The 23,152-nt window shown below is 63.7% G+C and overlaps 1 protein-coding gene across 1 annotated transcript; it reads right to left on the bottom strand.

The window, feature by feature from the left end:
* Positions 1-2,687: 2,687 nt before the first annotated feature.
* On the bottom strand, positions 2,688-20,530 carry TTC38 (tetratricopeptide repeat domain 38). The gene is made up of 14 exons (XM_028532660.2): positions 20,378-20,530; positions 19,401-19,478; positions 16,521-16,602; positions 15,931-16,102; positions 14,824-14,997; positions 13,583-13,658; positions 11,502-11,621; positions 10,568-10,627; positions 9,265-9,303; positions 8,253-8,334; positions 6,171-6,336; positions 4,996-5,155; positions 4,692-4,765; positions 2,688-4,034 (listed from the first exon to the last, which is right to left on the bottom strand). The coding sequence occupies exons 1-14, from the start codon at positions 20,408-20,410 to the stop codon at positions 3,941-3,943; spliced, it is 1,410 nt and encodes a 469-aa protein (XP_028388461.1). The 5' UTR covers positions 20,411-20,530; the 3' UTR covers positions 2,688-3,940.
* Positions 20,531-23,152: the final 2,622 nt, after the last annotated feature.

Below are 23,152 nucleotides of genomic sequence, written 5' to 3'. Positions count from 1 at the left end.
GCATCTCAAGGCAGGGTCCGATGGCCACGTTGGAGCAGACAGGAGACCCGCGATCTGAGAGGCGGGAGGAGGATTGGTGGCGGGGCCAATCAGGTAGAACCAACTGGAGCCTCGGACTGTGAGCCAGGTGTTACTGACGCCCACCTGATGGGCTTGCGAGTGGAAGGAGGGGCTCCACCCACGGCACCGTGTCACGAAGCTGGTGCTCCACTTGACAGGGACTGGAAAGGGTCAGGCCAGTTTCCAACCCCCCGGGGACTGCCCATGACTCAGCTGTCCCCAGTCGCTTGATAGCCTGTAGCATAATCAAAACTCTCTCGCCCTGGCTGGCATAGCTCAGTGGATTGAGTGCAGGCTGTGAACCAAAGCGTCGCAGGTTCGATTCCCAGTCAGGGCACTTGCCTGGGTTGCAGGCCATGGCCCCCAGCAACTGCACATTGATGTCTCTCTCTCTCTCCCTCCCACTCCCTCCCTCCCTCCCCCTCTAAAAATAAATAAAATCTTAAAAAAAAAAAAAGAATCCCTCCCATCTCGAACAGTAGACATCTGGCACCAGCTACAAGGGGCGGTGGTCAGACTGACCCTCCTGTCCCTGGGAACGGTCCGGCCCTTTCCCTGACCCATTGCCCTGACTCCCATCCTGGAACCCTGAGGCACCCGTCTGGAAGAACAAGAGACTCACCCCGCCCCTATCCTCTCACAAACCCCCTTCCTGCCTCCCCGGGGGGCTGCCGTCCATCCGACTCAGTCAGCCTGCAATCGCAGCATCCAATAAAGGCAGTCGGATCAGATCACCCGGTTCCTCCCGCCTCTATTTCTCCGGCATTTCTAGCAGGGCTGAAAGGAGGAGAGGGAAGGAGGGGGGAGCCTGGGACCTCCCACAGGGTCTGCGGGCATCTGCGTGCGGCAGGAAAGGTGGGATTCTGCCGGGAGAGCACAGCACCGTGTGCAGGGATGACGTGGGGCCATCTATCTGGGCAGTCTGGGTGGAGACCTGTTGGGGGGGGGCATTTGTCCCGTGTCCAGGACGGCTGGGCCACCTCTGGTCTCCCCTGTCCTTGGTGTCACAACAGCCACAGCCCTCACTCCTTGTTGCCCTGGTCCTGTGCCACTTCCGACTCCCAGTCTGGCTCCTCAACAGACTCTGAGCCCCCACAGGGCAGCAGGGTGGGCTCCAGTCACCACTGTCCCCCAGCCTCACCAGCCCAGCTCGGGCCACCGGGCAGGAGCTGAGCGAGGACTGGGCGAGATGGCCCTGGGGCAGGGGGAGGGGCGGTTAGCAGCTGGGCAGGAGTCCGGCCTGCACTCTGCAGTCCCTTTGGTGTGTCCTGGTGACCCACCCCCCCGGCCGCCGACACCTCTTCCCTACCTGGGGGCCCCCTCTGCAGCCTCCCTCTCTACACCACTGCGCTCCCAGGCGCTGGGCCCCGGACCCTGGGATTCCCACCGAGCCTCTGATCCCAGGCTCCTTTCTGTGTCCCTTCATCTCGGGCTCAAGATCCTGCTTCGCCAGAGAGAAAGGGTGCCAGACAGACCCAGGCGCAGACCCCAGCTGCGAGTCCCGGCCCACAGCCTCTGGGTGCTGGAACCGGAACACGCCGGCTTTAGAAAGAGGAGAATTCATTGGCTCGAGAAACAGGGGAGCCCCGGAGTGGCCCTGCTTCTGGCCTGGATAGAGAGAGGGGCTCAAAGGAGGGTGCTGGGTGGGGTCACGTCCCAGCCGCCTCTCTGGGGTCCTGCTCACCCTCAGGCACGCTGCCTTCTCGGGCCCACCGGCCCAGGACCTCCAGGCTTCCCTCCGCCGGCTGGAGGCAGCGGCTGGCTTGGTGCCGCCGGGTCTCATCTACGGTCCCCAGGCCAGCCTTGCCCGACTCGTGACCACAGGGCAGCTGCGTGTGGCAGCAGCACAGGGGGTCTTCGACTTGGGGGGTCTTGGCTCAGGGGTCAGATCCCCACTCCCCTGCGGGGGGTGAGGGTCCCCAACACCCATTCCCGATGCCCCTCTCCCTGCATCCGGCCAGCCCATAGTAGGTGCTCAGTGAACAGCGCCCGTGGTTAGTCACTTGTTGCCGCAAACTCTCAACTCTTCTCATCCCTCCATCCGCCTCTTAAGCCTCCTCCTCTCTTTTGTGGTGGGCCTCTCACTGTAGGTTCTTTTCCTCCTCCCCCACCGGGTAGGATTCCGCTTCATTCCCTTATGCATTCACCGATGAGCTCAACCAACAGGCCACGTGTTGGGTGACACTGGTCTGGACCCCAGGAGGTGACAGCTGGGGAGGAAGGGACGGTAACCAGCGCAGGTGCCCGGGGCTGCGGCGGCTCCCTCGCCAGCCTGCAGTGGGGGTGGGGGGCTCTGCAGAGGACGGGCCAGGGCTCCTGCTCCCCCGGCCGAGTTGTGTCCTGCTTGGAGCGCGGAGAGGGGAGGGTGGACGGGGTGTGAGCGGCTGTCCAGGGGAGTGGCAGGGGGGGACAGCGCAGGGTGAAGGACAGGCTCCCCCCTGAGGATGAGTCCCCCGTTCCTGGGGAGAGACTGCCCCTCTCTCAAAACCCTAATGTAACTACCCATCTTCTTGACTCCACACCCCAATACACCGCACCCCAAGTTCAAGGAGAAGCCTGTCTCCCCAGGACCCAGCCCAGGCCTGGCCCCTGGGAGACGCCCAGAAAGAGCCAGTCAAATAAACCAATCAACTATTTTATTTGTTACTGATTCGAGAGAAAGAGAAGCATCGATCTGTTGTTCCACTCATTCACGCATTCATTGGCTGATTCGCGCAGGTGTCCTGACCAGGGATCGAACCCCTAACCTTGGCGTATCGGGACAACACTCTAACCAACCGAGTGACCTGGCCGGGGACGCTAAATTACTTGAATCCCAGGAATTTGCTGATCCATTCGGGGCCCTCCCCGACCTCAGGCCGCACCCACACAGCCTGAGAGCCCTCCCCCCTCTGGGGGTTCCGGCGTCACGCGGCACACCTGAGTTGGCGCCTTAAACGGAAACCTGTGCCCACTCAGGAGGGACCTGGGGCAGGTTTGGGGTGCAGCAGGGGCCAAGCCCGCTTACAGGACTGGCTCCAGGCTTGCTGCCACCGCCGCGTGTCCCAGTGCTTTGGCTTCTGCCGCCACAGGGCAACCCGAGCTCGACCCTCGCACCCCAGGAAGCACGCCCGCCCGGTGCCCTGCGTCTGCGAGACTGAAGTCACAGTCGGCAAAGGAAGCCAAGTACGGAGGCCTCTCCCTGAGATGCAGTTTAGAGTAAAGAGGAGACGAGCCCCAGTCGCTGACACCAAGGGCCCCCGGGACAGCTCCCAGGCTGCTCTCCAGAGGCAGCAGGAGGGCACCCGCGGGCCTGTGCTTCCGTGCAGGGTGCACGGGCGCGGCCGCTGGGCTGAGGCTACAGGCTGGGACGGGCTCCCTCTCGGGGAGGAAGGGGGCCTGCGGTGAGTCTCCGCAGTGACCTGGGCAAGGCACTGCCCGCCACGGGCTCCTCCCACCCCCCCCCCCCCGAAACGGACCACCGAACCCAGGACGTGAAGACAATGAGGGTTTTCCCCAAAAGCAGCCTGGAGTGGGGGCTGCCCCTCGGGGCCGTGGAGACACTTCCCGAGCTGAGCCGCCCCCACCCCACCCTTGCTGCCCACACTCGAACAGCCAGGAGGTGCCAGGAGGGGCGAGGGTCCCGGGCGAGACGGGGAGGACGCCAGTGCGCAGGGCCAGCGAGGGGAGCAGCACCCACGTCGGGTCCGGCCAGCTGTGCAACACTGGCCCTCGGGCCTTAGCGACAGTTAGAGGAAGAGTCTGAATCATTAGTACACAGATTTGCACCCCCCTTGCTGGGTTGCTCAAGGCCCCAGGTCACCCTTAGCAGGCTCATCCCCTCAGCCTCAGGAGCCGGTGGGGCCGTGGACCTGCCGTTGGGGTGGCCGGCAGGCCCCGCTCACTGCAGGAGGTGGACGGAGGCCGCCTTGCGCATGAGCCGCGCGGTCAGGGGCGAGTTGGGCCTCAGCGCGTCCCGCTCCATCAGCAGGCTCCTGCGGAGACACGTGGGGAGGCCGTGCTGACCCTCCCGGAAGGCTGGGGGGCCCGGGGGCTCAGCAGTGGGGGGCCGGGCTGAGGTGGCCAGAGAGCAGGACGCTCCCTTTCCCGGGTGGCTGGACAGGGGACGGCCTCACGGCAGAGGGGACAGGCTGGGCAGGGGCCAGAGGCAGGGGGCCTCGCCTCCAGAGGGGCCTGGAGAGAGGAAGGGGAGAGGCGTGCAGACGCGAGCCTGGCGTGCTCACACCGGTGCTGGGGGGTAGTGGGGACATCAGTGCTTGGGCAGTTTCACAACGTCCCCAGGACACCTCTGGGGTGGATGGGGACTGGGATTCCAGGGAGAGCACGTCACCGCGGCCTTGGCCACTGGGGAGCTTGGGGACCAGAGCGTGCTGGGGCAGGGAGCCACGGCTGAGGCTGAGCCGGGAGGAGCCAGCGGCAGAGGAGAGGGCGGGAGAACCCCCAGGTTTAAAGAAAGCGCTGGCACCACGGGGGGGGGGGGGGGGGGGGGGCGGGGGGCGAAGAGCCCGGACCACGGCCGGTGGACCAGACCAAGTGGGGTGGGGACCGCTCACCGCCCACGGGGAGGCCCCCCGGAGTCAGACACGGAGCTGGGACCAGAAACCTCCCCGGAGGCGTGGGCGGGGGCTCACCGGGCCAGGTTCCTGTGGGCGCCGGCGCCGCACCTCAGGGCCGCGTGGATGAGCAGCTGGTTGAAGACGTCCCTCTGGGGGCCACCGGGCGGGCGGGTCAGGCTCCCGAGACGTGGGGCCGGGGACCGGACTGCCCCCCCCCCTGACCCCACCCCACTGTGGGCCGCCTGTTCTCGGGGACAAAGCGGCTGGGGGTATGAAGACAAGGACACCGACCGCACCCCGTGGGCACGCCCCCTCGGGGAGGCGGGGCCGGGCGCCCCAGCAGCCGTTGCGGCGGCGCAGCGCGAGGCGGGCGGCTCACCTGGGCGTTGCTGCCCCCGATCTGGACCACGCGGTAGCGGATGGGCAGGAGAAGCTCCACCACGCGGTCGGGGTTCCCGTTCTCGGCCTCCACCAGCGCCCGGCACAGGGGCAGCCCCACGTCGCGGGCCAGGAGGTGCTGGCAGTTCTCCCCGGGGGACCTGCCGCCGGAGAGAGTGCCTCAGCAGCCGGCGCCATCGGAGCGAGCCGCCTTGCGCCCACTCGGCTGGGGCCCCCGGGCCTGTGCCCGCCACGCGGCCGGGGCGCTGACAGGGGTGAGCTGACAGGGAGGAGCAACCCGGGGGCAGAGAACAGGGCTCTGAACTCAGTCCACGGGGTGCAGCTCCAGCGTCCTGGGGGCCTGGCCCTGGGCCTCGGCTTGCCCTTCTGTAAAGCAGCAGGAGCATGCTGAGCCTGCGGCTGTCAGAGGGCTGCAGGCGGGGCCGGCCAAGGCCGGGCACCCACGCTGGGCATGAGTGTCTCCCGTGGGCCCGTGCGTGCCCCCTGCCATGGGTCATGGCACCGGGGGGCCTGCTCTGAGCCCCTCTTACAAGCAAGAAGCAAACCCTCGGGGAGTCGTGGGCCCCCTGGGCCTTCCCTGTGGTGCAGTCACAGCTCCCACAGCACCAGGCGCCTTGCCGGGAGGAGGGCGGGACAAACTGCCACAGTGGTGGCCCGCTCGGGCTGTGACAGCGGTCACCCTCCGCCAGGCCTCGGGACACGCCACGGGGACGCAGCCTCCGGGGGTGGGAGACGAGGGGTGGCTGCGTCTGGCGGCCTGTGCAGGTGAGGACGCCTCGCCGGACGCCCTCCGGCCGCTGCTGTGATGGGCGAGGGCCCCCACCACCGCTGTCCGACCCGCCTGCCTCGGCGAGCCCTGTCCCCGGGGCGGGTAAGTGCTCCTCCGAGACCCCGGGTCTCGTCAGCAGCAGGTCTCCCTGGTTCTGGGGCCCCACCGCGTGCGTCCCCCGAGGGAGGCTCCCCGGGGGATGTGAAGGCTGCCACCCCCCCCCCGGGGATGGACAGGCACCTCTGTGGCTGGGGGAACCTCGGACCCCCTGCAGGGTGCGCTCACGTGGGGGCACACCTGTGGGCACACGTCTGGGCTCCCCCGAGGGGCCCACCTCCCGCCTCCCCAGCAGCGGGGGCTTCCGGAACCCGGGCCCCTCGGCATACTCGCTGACGTCCTGCAGGGTGGCCAGCAGCTCCTGCGTGGTCTGGGCGTCCCGAGCGCCCAGCGATGCCATCAGAAAGTGTGCGTCGTTGAACAGCAGGACGTGGTCACGGCTGTGCTTCCGGGTCACCGGCAGGACGGCTTGCCACCGGTCGCCCACGGACACCCCTGAGGACGCCGGGAGGAGACCCAGGGGCGTGGTGTGAGGCTCCGGGGTGCCTGCTTTGCCCGCACAGCCAGGAGCCCCCCGACCCGATCCTGTTCCGGGGGCGGGGGGCAGGCCCGGGAGCAGGGCGGGCCAGCCGTGGCTGGCCGTGTGCTGAGGACTTCGGGCCCAGTGTATGTTGCCTTCGTTCAATTATAAAAGCAGCAGATGCGTAAGGTAGAATGCTAACGTCAAAAACCATGACAGGGCCCTGGCTGGTGCGGCTCAGTGGATTGGGTGTGGGCCTCTGAACCAAAGGGTCGCTGGTTCGATTCCCAGCCAGGGCACATGCCTGGGTTGTGGGCCTGGGGGCCACGTGAGAGGCAGCCAAATGATGTATCTCTCATGCATTGATGTTTCTCTCCCTCTCCTCCTCCACTTCCTGTCTCTCTAACACAAACAAATAAGTCATCTTAGAAAAAAAAAGTAAAAAAAAAAAACAAACAAACACTGGAGGGGATTAAATAGGCTCTGGCCCCTTTAACAAGTCCCAAACCACTTTTTAAATTCTTCCCACGTCAACTGCCAGTGCAGACCCTGACACGTAGCAGATGCTCAATAAAAATCTGCTGAGTATCAGCCTGCTTCTGCCTCCATGTCCACATTTCCAGCTCTCACCATTCCCTGCTTCCAGCCTATCGCCAGCACTGCCTTCCACCCCAACCCAGCCCCAGTCCTCCCGGCCGCCGGAAGCTGCCGGATTCTCCGACTTCTCCCATGGGCACCTTCATAACACGAAGTGTCGCCCTCGACCTCCCTTTCTCAGCTGGCCAACAATGGACATGACTCCCGAGTGTCCACGCTGCATGGGGAGGGGGTGGGTGGCCTGTCCCCCTGCCCCTGCCCCCCCTCACCGCACCTGCGGCCTCTCACTTACTGCCCCCAATGGCTCTGGACGGTTCGGTGGGACCTGGGACGCAGGCCCCCCACCAGTCCAGGCGTCACTGTCCCAGCCTTGCCGCTGGACGTCCAGGAGCCGGCAGCCCCCTCATCACAGATCCCCGGGCTCCCGCCCTGCCCCCGGGTCTCCACAAGGATCTCCCGGCCCCCTCAGTGTGCACCCCGCCTCCGCCTGCCCCGCCTCAGCCCCACGACTCCGAGGACCCATCCCAGAGCCTGTCCTCCCCTGCTCTGGCAGGCTCCTCTGCTCGGTCCGACCACACTGCCCCTACCCTCCGGTCACACGTCCCCACGGCAGGCTGCTGGCTTCTGTGTCCTGGGGGCTCTGGGCAGGCCGCTCTCTGCACGTAACACCCTTTCCCGTCCCCACCTGGCAGAACCCTGCACACCCTCCCACGGCTCACACTTCACCTCCACCGGGAAGCCTTCCAGGAGCCCTCGTGAACCGCCTGCCTGGGCCCGGCCTCACTCCCACATGGCCCTGCTGGCCCAGGGCCTAGAGCAGGCCCGGGTCTGGCTCTGCCGGGCCTGGGAGGGAGAAGAGGCCCAGCCGGCACCCCAGCAGTTGGCCGGAAGCCCCCTCCGTTGCCCTCAGAGCTGGGGGCGGGCTCTTCCAGACTGCCTGCAGAGCACAGGGTGACTATGTGGAGTAAACGCTCTGCAATCCCAGGGAGTTGAGAAACGTCCACCCGCCTCGTTCTAGAAGAGGAGGCAGCACCCAGAGACGGGCGGCCCGGTGCCAGCCGGAGCCCGAGGCCTGAACACGGGGGTGGTGGGAACTGGGACAAAGGGCAGCGGTGGCCCGGTCCCACGGGCTCGGGCGGCTGGGAGGCGGCCGCAGCCTTGGTGGGTCACGCGTCCCGAGGCCGGTCGCGGGACTGGGAGGCCTCGCCAGCTCACAAGCGCCGGCACAGCCCTGTGCCCTCGTCACGCGGGAGGGACGGGGAGAGGGGACCAGTGGGAGAGCAGAGATCCCCACCTTCCATCTGCAGCCGGTACAGCATGGAGCAGGAGTCCACCACGTCCAGCATCGTGCCACTGGTCTGCAGGCTGGGGAGGATCTGGAACGCACGGTGGGCGGGGCCTCAGCAAGCCCAGGTCCCCACCCACCATGGCCCCCCCACCCTCCGCCAAGGCTCAGGGCCCCCCAGGTGCAGACCTGAGGAGAGAGAGCGCCCCCGGGCAGCCCGTGCCGGCTCCGGCACCGGCCGCCTCCCGCCCCCAGCCCCGGACCCCCGGTGCCGCAGGCAGACGAGGCTTCCCGGCCACGGTTCTGGGGCGCTGGGCTCTCCACCCCATGGCACACGGCTCTGGTTGCCCCTCAGGTCCCACCAGGAACCCCGGACAACTCAGAAGGATGACTTTGAGGAAACATCACCGAGTGTCCTTCCGGGCGTTCAGACACTTCCCTGAGCCCAGGCCTCCGCCGTTAAGCCCCTACTGGGGTGCCTGGGCGCGTGGGGGAGGCTTTTCCCCTCGTGAAAGCGAATCTAGGGGCTGGGGGAGGGGAGGGGGAGCGGGTGTTTATCCTGCACAGAACTCAGCTGGGGAGAGAGACGGCCCGGAGGTGGGGGGTGGGGGAGTGGGGTCAGATGCACACCAACGCGAATGGACTCAATGCCACCGAACCAGACGCCCACATACGGCCACAAGGGCAGGTTTTGTGTCACTTACACGTTCTGCAATAAAACATTCCCGCGGGAAGATGGGGGGTCCCCGGAAAATGACTGGGATTTCAGGGATGGCCAACTGAGACGTGCAACTCTCTCAATGCCCACCAGGGGGCGCACGGCCCCTGGACCGTCTTCATGCCACTCCGGCCGCGGTCAGTCCCGGTGGCGTCCAGCGGATTCACCCTCCTCCTCCCACAACACGCGTGTCCCTGCTGCAGCTCCTGTTTCTGGCCGGGACAGCGGGGATGCGCGCAAAGGTCTAGAGACCAAAGGCCAAGCTGGGGCGACAAACCCGAGCGTGTGCAAACGTGGACTTACGTGGTCGTCGTAAATGGTCAGCGCGGCCTCGTATTCGCCCTGGAAAAGCGAGGGTCGCGGGGTTGGTGTCGGGAGCGGGCGGGGCGAGTGCGCCGCAGCGCCCCCCGCCCCCCGGCACGTTACAGAGGGGTGGGCACGCTGGTGCCGACCGCGGCCCGGCGTGGGAGCCGCGCCTGCGCGGGCTTTGCTTCCCATCCCGAGACACAGAGGCGCCCCGCGTGCCCCGGGAGGGCCGGTCCCAGCATGATTATTCCTGTGCAGCGCTTGTCCCAAAGGCGGCACGCTGCTTTCGGTATTTCTTCTAGTCGTTTTTTAAAAAGGATTTTATTTAATTATGTTTACAGAGGGGAAGGGAGGGAGAAAGAAAAGGAGAGAAGCTCAATGTGTGGTTGCCCCTCACACACCCCCACTGGGGACCTGGCCCATAACCCAGGCATGTGTCCTGACGGGGGAATCAAACCAGTGACCATCTGGTTCGCAGGCCTGCACTCAATCCACTGAGCCACACCAGCCATGGCTTCTTCTAGTCTCTTCTCTATTTTCCTCACTGTCTATACAACGGTCACTGCTTCCGGCTACACTGTGGGTCACTGAATTCTCCATGTCACTACGAGATCCCCATCTTCCAAGCATTTCTCTCTGGGCATTTAGGGAGCCTCCGGTGTTTCTCCATGATAAGCAGCACCGTCCCTGAGAGTGGGACCCAGGAGCGGGCTCACTAGGGCCCCGGGTGGCCCCACACCTTGCTCCACAGGGCCACAGGGGCAGAGCACTCGGAGTGTCTCTCGGCTCCCTCGGGTCCAGCCTGTGGCTCAGGGGCGCCGCAGGTGACTCTGGCAGCAGGGAGACGCTCGGTCCGGGTGGCCCCACAGACCACACATGACACATGTGGTCCCTGGGGCCAGACAGGGCAGTGTGCCTGCTGTGGTTTAAGCCTGAAGAGCTATCTGAGCCCTGACCAGGGTGCCTCTGGGGGCTGGGTGTCCTCCCGCGAAAAGAGGGGTCACCAGTTCGATTCCTGGTCGGGGCACAGGCCTGGGTAGTGGGTTCCGTCCCTGGTCAGGGCACGCACCAGAGGCAGCCACACATCGATGTTTCTCTCCCCCCCTCGCCTTCTCCCTCAAAATAAGTAAGTACAATCTTTTTAAAAAGCTACTGGGAAACCTGACTGCTCTCTTGCAGCGGGGCCCCACCGAAACGGGTCACCACCACACGTGACTGAGCGGGATGCGACGGACCGAGAACGGGAGACCGGCCTTTCCTCCCCGGGCGCCGCGCCGGCCGAGACAGCCGGTCGCCTTACCTTCTCGATCAGGTACAGAGCCCAGTGCCAGTAGTTATGGCAGGCCAGCATGTCGGAGCCCTGGGGAAGGAGGGGAGGGCTGAGAACAACCGGACGGCCTCCAGGGAGGAGGGACCAGAGGTGGTTTTTCCCAGAACCCCACACCTCTGAGCGTGGGGCCCGTGTCCCGGGCCCCCGTGTCACCCTGCAGCGCTGAGGGGTGGCACGTACACGCCTGAACTCGCCGAGGCGGCTGGGAGGCCAGCGGCTTGTCCGCCCCAGGGCTGGGGGCTTGGCAGCTCAGGCCCCGTCTGCCTCGTGCACGGCGTGGAGAAATGAGTGAGAAACCCACCCCCAGCTGCTGAGGCCCACCGTGGGTCCAGTCAGCCCAGGGCACCCCAATAAATCAGTGCAGGGCAAAGAGAAGGGCAGGGCAGCGGACTACTCCTGCACAGGTGGTCGGGCTGTGTGCCAGGTGCAAACCTGGGATCGGCAGGTGCACAGAGAGGAGGGAGGCCACCATGGGGGGGACACCAGGAGGGGAGCGGGGGGCCCGTGCCCATGCCCCACAGGCACCCCAATCCAGGCGGGCCCGCCCTGCACATGTATCCCCACGCCGACTCTCAGGGCCGTGCTGGACCCACTGGCACCAGGAGGCTTAGGGCCCCCGCCTTGCCGGGCGCTCGTTTCCCCGGGAGCTCTCTTACCCGCCTCTCCCACCAGCTGCCGCAGGCGGAGGCCAGTCCGAGAATCGCCTGCACAGCACTGGCTGGGGCGGGCGGTGTGTGGCTCGCAGGGGACGCTGTGGCTCCACGGAAACACCCCCCGCCCAAACAGGGGTTCCCCACCACTAAGCTGCTCCCCGCAACGGCTGTCCGCACGCCTTGGCCGAGCGCCAGGGGATGGACGGGGTGTCCCAGGCGGGTCACCACCCCGGCGGCGGCCGGACTCGCACCTTCCAGTGGGCTTCCGAGCGCTGCATGAAGTCCAGCCCGTCCTTGACCTCCGCCCTCATCTCGTGGACGTGGGCGACGGTGTGCACCGACCAGGCGTCCGCCGGGTTCACAGACAGCGCCTGGCGGGGGAGGGGGTGGGAGAGGGTCCAGACGACGAGGGTCAGTCAGGCTGCCGGGCCACCGGGCGTCCCCGAGTTATGCGCAAGGGGCCCAAGCCGGACGGCCGGGCGCTGGGGTGGGCAAGCGTGGGGACAGGGCTCGGCCTCAGACACCAGCCCCGCCGACCATCGGTAGGGCCTGCCGGAGGGGCACCACCGCCCGCTCCACGGAGGCGGCCGCGCGACCCGCCCAGGACCAGGCGGCGGGGCCTGCGCCCAGCCCCCTGAATGCAGCCGAGTCACCCGTCTGCCTCTGGGACGCTGTGCGGGCCCCCGGGCCGCGCTGACTCCCCAGGGCCCCTCAGACTCCTGGCAGCCCCTTCCCAGCCACGTGTGTGGGACGGCCACACGCGTGACTTTCTGGGCTGTTCTGACGTCACTACTGTTAGTAAAAATAGCCGCTCACGTGACCGGCAAGCTGGACCGTGGCCAGCCAGGCTGGCCATACACGAGGCCGCGATTTTAACCACACAGAGGCCTCGTTCTTGACTCGTGTGTTCAGCTCACACTTACTGAACACACTTATGGTGGCACCTGTTGCCGCCAGGCGAGGAGCACTGCTTGGGAGCTCCGGGGTCCCCCAAACAGACCCAGGCTCCCTGCATCAGGTCCCGGCCCCCGTGCCTTTCCCAGGGCAGTGGCGGGAGGGCCAGCACCTGCTGCAGGGGCGAAGCCCACCGGTCCTCCCTGGCGAGCCCTGCCGCCCCCGGTCCTGCTCCAGCCCCCGCTTGCACGGGCCCCGCCCAGGCCACTTGGGGACGTGGTGAGAAAGATCGGGTCTGTAGGGACGGTGGTGCCCTGGGGACCAGGAGGCTTCGGGAGGTGGCAGAGGCGCAGTTGAGCAGGGCCCTGGGACAGGAGCCACTAAGCTGCTGCTCCCTCACCAAACAGAGATTCCGGGCGCTGGCTCCTGCCCCCCCCCCCCCCGCTGAGGTCAATGCACACTCCCCCCCCCACTCCTGCTCCCCTGCCAGAGGCTCCCTGGGGCCCAAAGTCCTGCCGCCGCCTCTGGCCTTTGCTCCCAGGGCCCGCCCCACCCACCTCCACCCTGAGCCTCAGCCTGTGCGGCGGTTCCTCGCTGCCCTTCCGAGGGCCGCCCTGCGCCCTTCCGGCCCTGGGGCCTGGCGCAGAGCCACATGGCCCCGGGGCCACCACCCGAGGCCTCTGCAGACCTCCGCCTGCTCTCCTGGGCCGTGGCGGTCACCGTCACCGCCCGGCCGGGCCTGGTGTTTGCCCGTGCCGTGCTGGTGCTGGGGTCGGACTCCGGGTGCCCGCAGGGGGGACGGGGCTGGGAGATGGGCTGGAAGGGAGCAGGCGGGGGCGCCCCCGTCCTCCACCGCCTGCACCTTTGGGGCTCCGTGTGGCTTCTCAGACACCCTGCCAGCCCTCGGGTGCCCAGATGGGTGCCACGCCACAGGGAGGCCCAGCTGCCACGGTCCCTGGGGGACCTTTCTTAGCTGACCCCCCCCAGCCCCAGGTCACGGAGCTGGACGACCAGAAGCCTGGGGACTCAAGTGACACTCGGAAACAGGGGTCCACGGTGGGAGCACCAATGTGTCCACGCAATGTGTCCCTCCCACCTACTGAGTTCCAGCTCCAGCTGCAGGATGTGGGCTCTGGAGACAGGGCCGGGGTGCCCAGGGCCGCCCGCCCCGCAGCCCAAGTGGGAGGGGGCCCACCCTGCCCCGCACTGTCCGCCTTCCCCGCCTCGACAGGGCATCCGCGCAGCACGGCCCTGCGGACCACGGCAGGGGCAGGCGGCGGGGGCAGCTGCTCTGTCCCCTGGCGCCCCTCCTGCCGCATCTCCCAGGACACAGGCCCAGAGTGGGCAACCCGACGGGGGTCACCCGAGTGGCAGCCGTCCCACCCCGGCCCCACCCGACGGCCCCCTGAGGCCGGCACCTCGGGAAGGGCCCGCCTACCTCCTTGGCGAGCTTCTCCGCCTGATCGTAGAAGTTGGTTTCCATCAACCCGAAGGAGTATAGGCCTTTCACGTAGCTAAGGACAGAACAAAAGCCTTTTTAAAAAAGTGGACCGGGACCATGCAACCCTCAATGTGACCTGCAGGGGGCAGACCGAGTCCGAATGTGGAATCGAGGTGTTTGCAGAGCAGATAAAGTTAAGGTGCGGTGCAGGGGAGCGGGGTGCGGTGCAGGGGAGCGGAGCGCGGTGGCCCTAAGTCTGGTGGCTGGCGTCCGTGCTACAGGAGGCAGGAGAGGGGGATTTGGACCCAGAGACAGACGCACACACAGGACCAGGCAGCCAGCCGTGCAAGGATGGGGGCAGGGCCGGAGCTGGGCAGGGACATCCCACCGCCAGTGCCGAGAGCCTGAGCCACCCCCTTCGAATGAGCCCCTCCACGTGGATGCAGGTGCCGACATTTACACGTACATGGAAACAACGTAACCATAGGTACACACATCGTATCGGTTAATTTCTCTGGAGAACTCACGGAGCCCTTCCACCCAGCCAACTGCTCGACCTTCGCAACAAGGTGCACTGAGATGCACCGGAGGTGACTGTGTGCAGGGCTGGCTCCGCCCCTCTCCCCGAGCACTTGGTGCCGCTGCCCCTCCCGGCCTCCTGAGGGTGGGCGGCCAGCTCTGGCCAACGACCCGGGAGAGCTCCCTTTCCCTCTCAGCGACTGGCGCGTCCAGACAGCAGTGGCTTCACCAGCCAGGGTGCCAGAGGGAGACACGAACGGCACGGGTGCACAGCGCAGCCGTCGGCGGTGGGCCCGTGGCACGCGTGAGCAGCAAATGTCGGCCGTCACGAGCCCCGGAGCGTCAGGCTGCAGTGCGTTCGCTCCCGCAGCAAAACCCTGCCTGTGCTGACTGACACACGGCGGTCCTGCCTCGATGGCAAGAAGGTCACACCCTGGCTGGTGTGGCTCAGTGGACTGAGCGCCAGCCAGCCTGCGAACCAAAGGGTCGCCAGTTCTATTCCCAGTCAGGGGACGTGCCTGGGTTTCGGGCCAGGTCCCCAGTAGGGGGCGCATGAGAGGCAACCACACACTGATGTTTTCCTCTTTTTCTCCCTTCCTTCCCCCTTCCCTAAACATAAATAAAATCTTTTTAAAAAGATCAAACGAAGAAAACGAAGGCTTTTCGAGTTAAAGACCTAGGAGGACAGCGGAAGGGCGTGACTTGCGGCGGGCACGCACCTGCTGAGGGGCAGGTCAGGCGTCCAGAAGGGGTAGATCCGGGCCACAGAGTCCCGCATCTGCTCCTGCTGGCCCAGGTAGAAGTAGGCGTCGTGGGAGAACTTGAGAGCCAGCATGTCGGTCGGGTGGTCCCGAAGGATCTGCTCCCACAGCTCGCAGGCTCCGGGGAAGTCCCTGGGGGGCCGACAGGGGTCCTCAGCACGGGGGCACACAAGGTCCCACGCGTGGGGACGGGGGGGGGGCAAGAAGGTGTCGTTTCCGGCCGGCTTGTGGGTCTGCCCTGAACCGGTCTTAAAAACACACACGACATACAGCAGGTCTTCCAAGGACATCATTCTGTTCGTGGCTTTTATTGTGACGACGGGACCCTGCAGGGACTCAACTCATTTCTATCGAGTGGCCCGTGGTAACACTGGTCTCGTTTTATGTTGTTTTGGCTAAAGCCGTGGGATGAATCGCCGGCAGGCAGCGAGGGCTTCACTGTACCTATATATGTATGAAAGTGCCCAGGGCAGGCTCGGAACTGATAGACCGGTCGGAAACTGCACTCTCGAATTCAAACAAACAAAAAACCGGTCCGACAGGCTGCCACGGACAATGGCAGTGGGGCCCACGGACCATCGGCAGGAAGCGTCCTGGCAGAACCCAGCCCTGCGCCAGCACCCCTATTATTATATTATTATTAATAAATATTATTATTATTATTTTATTATTAATAAAAATAATAAATAAAAATTTGTTATTTTATTTAATAAATAAATATATTCGTTAAATAAAAATAAATAGATAGATAAATACATAAGTAAAATTTAAAAATTAAAACTAAAGCTGTCTTTCCTGAAAGTTTGTGCGCATCATACAAAGCAACACGCGGTAGGTTGCTTCGAGGGCCGCATGGGGAATCCCTCCGCCGGCTGCTCCCTGGGCCAGCAGTCCACCGGGGCCAGGGCGGCAGGCTGGACGGCACTTCCCACTGCACGGGCTCGGGAGGCGCAGTGAGAATCACCCCGAGGGGTCCCCTCCCGGGCGCTCTGGGCAGCCTGTGGCATCGCCCAGCCCGGCCTTGGAGCGCCAGTCCCCCGCCCGGGGGCGCCCCTCACCCCTCACCCCCTGGCGAAGGCCTCCACCGCGGACACGTGCAGCCGCTCCCGCTGCGTCAGGGGTTGGCGGTTGGAAATCTCCACCATGTTCTTCACGGCCAGGTCCAGCTCTTTGTCCAGCCTCACGGAGCTTCCGGTGCCGATGAGCACGAGGCCAGTAGAGATGGCGTGGCCCATCGCTGGGGAAAGGGTGGGGACAGCTGGTGACTCGGAGGGCCCCGCCCCAGCCCCAGGTTCGAGGCCAGCAGCACACATCCCAGGGGCAGGCCGGCTGTGCGCTGTGCCCCCGCCAGCAGCGCGGAGTTCCGCCTGGCTCCACTGGCAGCTGCTGCCTTTGGGTAGCTTTCCCGCTCTCTCCGAGCCTCGTTCCCGTGAAGAAGGGGGCCGCACTCCCCTCTGCAGAACTGACATGCAACGCGCAGGGAGCTCGGGAAGACGCCTCTCCTCCAGAGCCCGACACCTCTACGGGAGCAGCTGGCCTTCCAACCGCAACACTGGCTGGCGCCTTCCCTCCCGCTCCCTGCTCGGGGCAAATGCCAGCCTGCCCCTCCGCCCCCTGGGGCCGGGGGCTCCTCAGCCCAGGGAGGCGCCCCTCACCGAAGCTCGGATCTGCTGCCTTCAGCTTCGACAGGCAGCCCTCGATGCCGCCGAGGGTCTTGTCGTTGGTCCACTTCACGTACTGAAACAGAAAAAGGGGCACACAGAGCTGTCCCCGGGGGACCCTTCACTTGTGTTCCTAAAGGCACGTATCTAAAGCGTGGTGTTTTTTCTCTCTAGAACACGGAGTGTTTTCTGGACTCTCAGGAAAACCGTAACTGGGGCAGTCCCAGGTGGAGAGACTGCCGACCACTCGACACGCCAGGCACGTTTCCTGGGGGCGGTGAGCCTGCCGGACCGAGACCTGCCCCCACGGCAGCTGCTGCCCTGCCAGGGGCCTGGACGTCAGGCGCCACGGGGAGAGCCTTCCTCCGTCTGGGTCAGCCCCTTCCCGGAGAACCACAGTGAACACCCATTACGGGGAGTTAGGCCGAGCCCTGAAACACATGTCACCCACCGCTTTGACCATTTGGTCTATTTGTTTCTATCCTTTCTCTCTTTAAATAAAGCCTATTTTGCCCTGGCTGGTGTGGCTCAGTGGATGGAGCGCGGGCTGCGAACCAAAGGGTCACAGTTTCGATCCCCAGTCAGGTCCCCAGTAGGGGGCGCGTGAGAGGCAACCACACATTGGTGTTTTTCTTCCTCTCTCCCTCCCTTCCCCTCTCTAAATACAAACACATAAAATCTTTTAAAAAAGTAAATTAAATTTAATTTAAAAAAGCAAAAAAATACCCCAAACAAACAAAAAAAATAAAACCTTTAAAAAAAAACCCCTAAAACGACAAGCACGTGTTAGATTTCAGAGCGTGCCCTGCCTGGCAGCAGCCCGGCCTGCATCTACAGAGTGAGTGTGTGTGTTTTAAGAAGACGTGGGGGAGCTGTGCAGACACTCCGGGGGCCCATGCTCTGACACGGGATGGCACGGCGACGCCGAAACCGGGTGCAGCGTGCACAGGTGGCGGGGGGCCGTCACCGCAAGGGCGAGCGTGCCGCGGGACAAATCGATGCTCTCCAGCAGCGGTTTCCAACCGGTGCGCCGCGAGAAGTTTTTAAAACATGTGCTCTCTGACTGTTTAGTCCGGGGCACTGACTTCTTTTCCCCTAGATGGTCAAATGTAAAAATGACAACCAACAGCCGTCCTGGCCGGGTGGCTCAGTGGGTTGGCAGGTCACCCCGTGCACCAAAGGTTGTGGGTTCGATCCCCGGTCAGAGCACAGACCTAAGTAGCGGGTCTGAGCCCCGGCCAGTGCATGCGTGGGAGGCAACTGATCGATGTTTCTCTCTCCCTTCCTCCTCTCTAAAAATCAACAAACATATCCTCCAGTGAGGGTCAAACAAACGGACAACAGCCAACACAACAATAGCGTTTTTGTGAGTGAATCACAAAATGACACGTGTTTTTTGGTCAGGTGAGTAAAGAATATATTTTCGGTGTGCCCCAGAATTGCAGTAATTATTTCGTGTGCCAGGAGGTGAAAAGGCTGAGATTCGCTGCTCTACAGAGGCCGAAAGGGGAGGGGAGGACGCGGACAGAGCTCGAATGCACGCACTGGAGCTCCTCTGCAAGGCATTTCACCATTTACGGCTTCTTTTTTTGAAATTTATTTTTAGAGTGAGGGGAAAGGAGGGAGAGAGGGAGAGAAACATCAGTGTGTGGTTGCCTCTCACACACCCCCTACTGGGGACCTGGCCCACAACCCAGACCTGTGCCCTGACTGGGAATTGAACCGGCGACCCTTTGGCCTACAGGCCGGGACTCAATCCACTGAGCCACACCAGCCAGGGCACTAGTTGCTTTTTGCACGGTCCTTATATTTCTAGAAGCTTTCTTGGTCCTTACGCTGCGCGGATGGAGTCAGGACGCAGCCATCTCACCGCCCCTGAGAAAGACCGGCTCTAGCTTCCCACCTTCCTCCTCTCCGGCTCCCTGCACGAGTCAGCTCGCTGGGCCTCAGTTTCCCCGCCGGCCACACAAAACAGCAGGAACTAACCTCTGAGACCCTCCCAGGTCTAAAATTACAGGCTCCTTCACGGGTGTTAGAAATGACCAGGAAGATCTGGGCACAGCCCTAGGTGAGGGGAACAGCCTCCCAGATTAGCCTCGGGGCAGGGTCTCTCTCCTCCCCTCGGGAGCCCCACAGCTAACCCTCCGCAGACCACGCCCCACGGGGCGTGGCCCCTGTGCAAGGAATCTGCGCCCTCGCAGACCAGCCCCAACAAGCGGCTGCTGCTGCCCGCTCACCACTAGGGGGACCTCTCAGCCACGCCGGGCGCTGGCGGGGAGGTTTCCAAGGTGCCCCTTTCTTTCCTGTCCTGGGGTGCAGAGCACACAGATTCACGGCGGCAGTCGGTCGCGACGATCGCTAAAGTCTCCGTGCAATTAAAAAGCATCCGCCACTTCCCAAAGCATCGTTGTGCCACTTGAGCCATCATCGGCCCCATGCCAGGACCCGTCCCCGCACTGGGAGGCATGTTTGGGTCCCCAGGGAGCCTGCTCTACCCAAGCAGGAGCCTACGCCTCCCAGGAGATCTGGGTAGGGATGGGTCGACCGGCTTCTCTGTTTATAAAATAAGGGGGTGCTTGCTGATAAAACTGGGAAGCTCTGAATGCGTGAGTCCTGTGCTTGCTCGCGGCTGTCGTTATACCTGCGAGCACAGCGGAGGTAACGCCGACCGCGACGTGCTTTCAGCGAGAGGTTAGGGAATACGGGGCACCCCGCACGCGGTGTGAGCGCCGTTCATGTTGTGGCACGAGAGAATGTAGCGGTGGGGTGCACCCCAAAATTTAACCATGACAAACGAATGAAAAGCACGCACCCATTTCAGAAACCTCACCCTGCACCTTTATGGAGGGGGCCGTTTCCCTTGGAGGGCATTACCTGGGTCAGGGTGGCATCAAACAGTTTGCAGGCCTCGTTGCTTGGGGTGGAGAGTGGGAGGCCAGCATCCTTCCACGCCTGCGCACGGCAAGAGGGAATATCAGGGCCTTATCCGGTGCAGCCCTCCAAACACGCGCACACGGACCCAACCCCTGGGCACGGAATGTCTCCGACCCCAGCATGTGCAGGCGTGGGTTTCTGTCCGGCCTAGCCTGGGCGTGGGGGGGGGGGCACACACCACGAATTTCACAGATGCTGCAGAGCTGGGAGCTGCGCCCTGGGCGGGGGGCAGACCCCCAGGCATACCCTCGCGACCTCTTAATAGCTGTGTGACCCTGGGCATGGACCTCCCTCAGACCCTTGGCCTGCCCCTCTGTGAATGGGGCTCAAGAATGCATTGGGGGGGGGGGGGGCGCTGGGAAGTGTCCCAGCGCGGAGCAGACCCTCAGAAAAACTCCCTGAGCAGGCAGAGCGGAGGTCTGCGGGACGGACGGGGGTCTGGCGCTGGCGTGCTCGGCGGAGGGGGCGGCGCCCCACCTGGACCGCCAGGTGCACGCGGACCGCTAATCCTGGAAACGGTGCGTCTCGGCGCTCCACCCGACCCTCAGGTCTGTCAGTGGGAACTTCTCGAGAGCGTCAGCACTGCGCACTGTGACTGCCACCCTCGGCGTCCTGCCAGGGACTCCGTCCTGCCCGGGACACAGGCCGGGGACGCCCCGGGTGAGGATGTGTCCGCTACTGCCGGTGAGCACCGGCCCTCCGAGCCTCCCTCCGAACGCCACCTTCCCGGGCTGCAGAATGGGCCAGGCTCTCGGCCCCGGCGGTCCCGAAGGAGCCCCGCACTGCCGCCCCTCGTCCCTGCAGCGCCACGCCGTCGTTAAGGGGTTAATACTTTTGCGGGAAGGCGCCCGGGTCCCGCTGGTTCCCTCGGTGGGGGACCCCACAGCGGGGCGTCCGCGCCCGCCGCCCCGCCGTACCTGGCAGTCGCGCAGCGCTGCGGGGTCCACCATGGTGCGCCCCGGTGCGGTCCCATCAGGCTCCGCGCCCTTCTTGGTGGGGCGGGGTGGGGCGCGCAGGGGCGGGGCGGGGTCCCCGCCGGCTCACTGGTCGGTTTGGGACACACGCCTCCCCGGGCGGTCCCGGAGGCCGAGGGGGACAACGACGGACAGCGCCGCAGGGCCGCCCAGAGAGGGCACCGACGGGAGGAGGGGCGGAGTTCGGGGGCGGCTGCGGGAACCCGCGGAGTCTTGCCCCCAAACTCCTCACTGCCACCAGGGGGCTCCTCCCAGCTGAGGATGCCCTTGCGGAGGCGACTGCAAAGTCCCCTGGGAGGCAGGGGAGCCTTGGGGCAGCGGTCACTCAAGCTCTTTCTAATTCCACCAGGAAGCCAAGCGCGCGCCCGCGCGCACATTCGTAGAGGTCAGTTTTGGCCAGCATCCCAGAGGACTCTGTTACCCACCAGTGCCCGTCCCTTCTCGTCTCGCCGCTTTCCTGGGTGTGTGCTCAGAGAGAGAGAGAGAGAGAGAGAGAGAGAGAGAGAGAGGGCCGTGCCTCCCATTTCCTGCAAGGCCGATCATCCCATTATGGGGGCTCCATCCTCACGACCTCATCTAACCCCAGTGACGTCCCATAGGCCCCTCCCCTAACCCCTCACATCACAGGGATTGGGGCTGTCCCACTTGACTTTGGGGGGGGCACAAACATCCAGTCAATAAGCCCCCCAGTGCCAGACTTAGAGCAGGCGTCCCACAGGACACCTGCTCTGAGGTCGGACTGGGTGTGCCCTTCAGAGCAGCAGCCTTCTGAGGACCCGCCTCACCCAGACCCCTTGCTGGGCAGCTCCCGCTGGGGTCTACCAGGCACGGCCCATGGCACCAGGGGTGACCCCTGTTCACTCCTTTTGCTCACGCCCGGCGCCTGGGTCGGCTCCCTGGGCATGCGCTCTGGGCAGTGGCAGAGGTCCCCTGGGCTGCAGCAAAGCTCTGCCGTTGCTGTCTTGACAGTACTAACATATTTTGAACAAGGCCCCCTGCCATGAAAAGTGGAAACATTTCCATTTTCCCCGGGGCCCTGAAAATCATGTAGCCAGTCCTGCTACAATATGTCTGAGCCAGAAACAAATGCCGCCTTCCCTGAATCCCCCCCTGGCCCCCTCACATGCCCTAACCGAGCCCAGATCGGCCCCCTCACCCAGGCTGTCCCTCCGGCAGCTGGGCCTGTCCCTCTGGTGTCCCCAGACGCCTCCCAACTGGTCTCCGTCCTGTCGTTCCCACCCAGCCACCCGCTGTCTCCCACACAGCAGGACGATGCTTCCGAAATGGAAGTCACATCGGCCCCGCTTGAGATGGAATCCAAATGTGTGGTCGTGGCCCTGACCACGGCCCACAGGCCCTGCGCGCTCTGGCTCTGACGTTTGGCGCCTCCCTGCCAACACCTCCCCCCACCCCCACTCTCCGCTGCCCTCCCCCCCAAGCCCCGCTGCTGACCTTCTCTCTCCGGCTGGCCTCCTAGCCTCCGCACCTCCAGTTCCCTCTGCTAGGAATGCTACCCCCAGCTCTCTGTGAGACTGGCTCCCCCAGCACCTCCTCCGAGGGGCCTTCCCTGACTGCTCACCATGTCCTCAACCCGTCTCCCTTCAGCTGCTTCATTTTTCTTCCTGCCACATGCCACACCCGGAACCGCACGTTCTGGGGTTATTTTTGTTGCCTCTCACCCCGCCCCCTTGCAGTGGAAGCCCCAGGAGAACTGGGGCCAGAGGTGACGCCTAGAAACATGCCTGGGACGTAGGAGACAGCCAAGAAGCACGTGCGGAAAAGGGGATGTTGGATGAACGGAAGAAATGCATCGGAGGAGCGAAGAAAACAAATAGTAAAAGTGGTAGACCTAAAACTAACCATTTTACTAGTTATATTAAATGTTGATGGCTTAAATATTTCAGTTAAAAGTCAGAGATAAACTGAGTGGGTTGAAAAAAAAAACCCTCTTACCCTGGCTGGAGTGGCTCAGTGGATTGAGAGCGGGCTGTGAACCAAAGTGTCGCAGGTTCGATTCCCAGTCAGGGCACATGCCTGGGTTGTAGGCCATGACCCCCAGCAACCGCACATGGATGTTTCTCTCTCTCTCTCTTTCTCCCTCCCTTCCCTCTCTAAAAATAAATAAATAAAATCTTTTTTAAAAAAAAACCCTTAAATATTGCCTTAAAAAAAAACCCCAGTTCGAATATGAAGACATAAATAAATTGCAAGTAAAATAAAGGGAAAAAAAAGTCATACAAACAGTCTAAGAGGGCTAGGGTGGCTATTTTATTTTATTTTATTTCATTCCCGTCCCCAGTTTTACTCAGACATAAGTGACATATAGAGTGACCACTTTAATATCAGGTAAAATCATCTTTAAGACCAAGAGGGTTCCCAGATAGAGACATCTCATCGTGACTAAAGGGGCAATTCACCCGGAAGGCACAGTAACCACAGATGTTTGTGTCCCCGACATATAGAGCCCCAAAATACATGAAGCCAAAATGGACAGAATTTAAAAAATGAAATCGGTAATTCCCTAGCCATGATAGGAAAGTCCAACGACCTCTCTCAGCACTTGAGAGAACCACCAGACAGAAATCGAAACCGACCCGGACCTCGGCCGCACCGCACGCACCTGATCCCGTCGGCAGACGCGGAGCGCCCCCCCCCCGCCCCGCCCCGCAGTGGCAGAATACCGTTCTTCCGTGCGCAGGCCACGCCCACCAGAGTGCC

Source organism: Phyllostomus discolor, chromosome 2 (assembly GCF_004126475.2).
Source record: "Phyllostomus discolor isolate MPI-MPIP mPhyDis1 chromosome 2, mPhyDis1.pri.v3, whole genome shotgun sequence".
In the NCBI taxonomy this organism is placed as follows: domain Eukaryota; kingdom Metazoa; phylum Chordata; class Mammalia; order Chiroptera; family Phyllostomidae; genus Phyllostomus; species Phyllostomus discolor.
The sequence above is the reverse complement of the archived record's forward strand: the minus strand, read 5'-3'. Positions and strand labels throughout refer to the sequence as shown.

Bases quoted from the DNA above. Each gene is read 5' to 3' on its own strand.
- TTC38 (XM_028532660.2), bottom strand. From the start codon at position 20,410: ATGGTGGACCCCGCAGCGCTGCGCGACTGCCAG. The intron at 11,622-13,582 runs GTAGGCGGGCCC...CTCCCCCGCCAG, and splicing joins CGGAGAAGCTCGCCAAGGAG to GCGCTGTCTGTGAACCCGGC. The intron at 5,156-6,170 runs GTATGCCGAGGG...CTCCGGCGGCAG, and splicing joins ACCCTGCAGGACGTCAGCGA to GTCCCCCGGGGAGAACTGCC.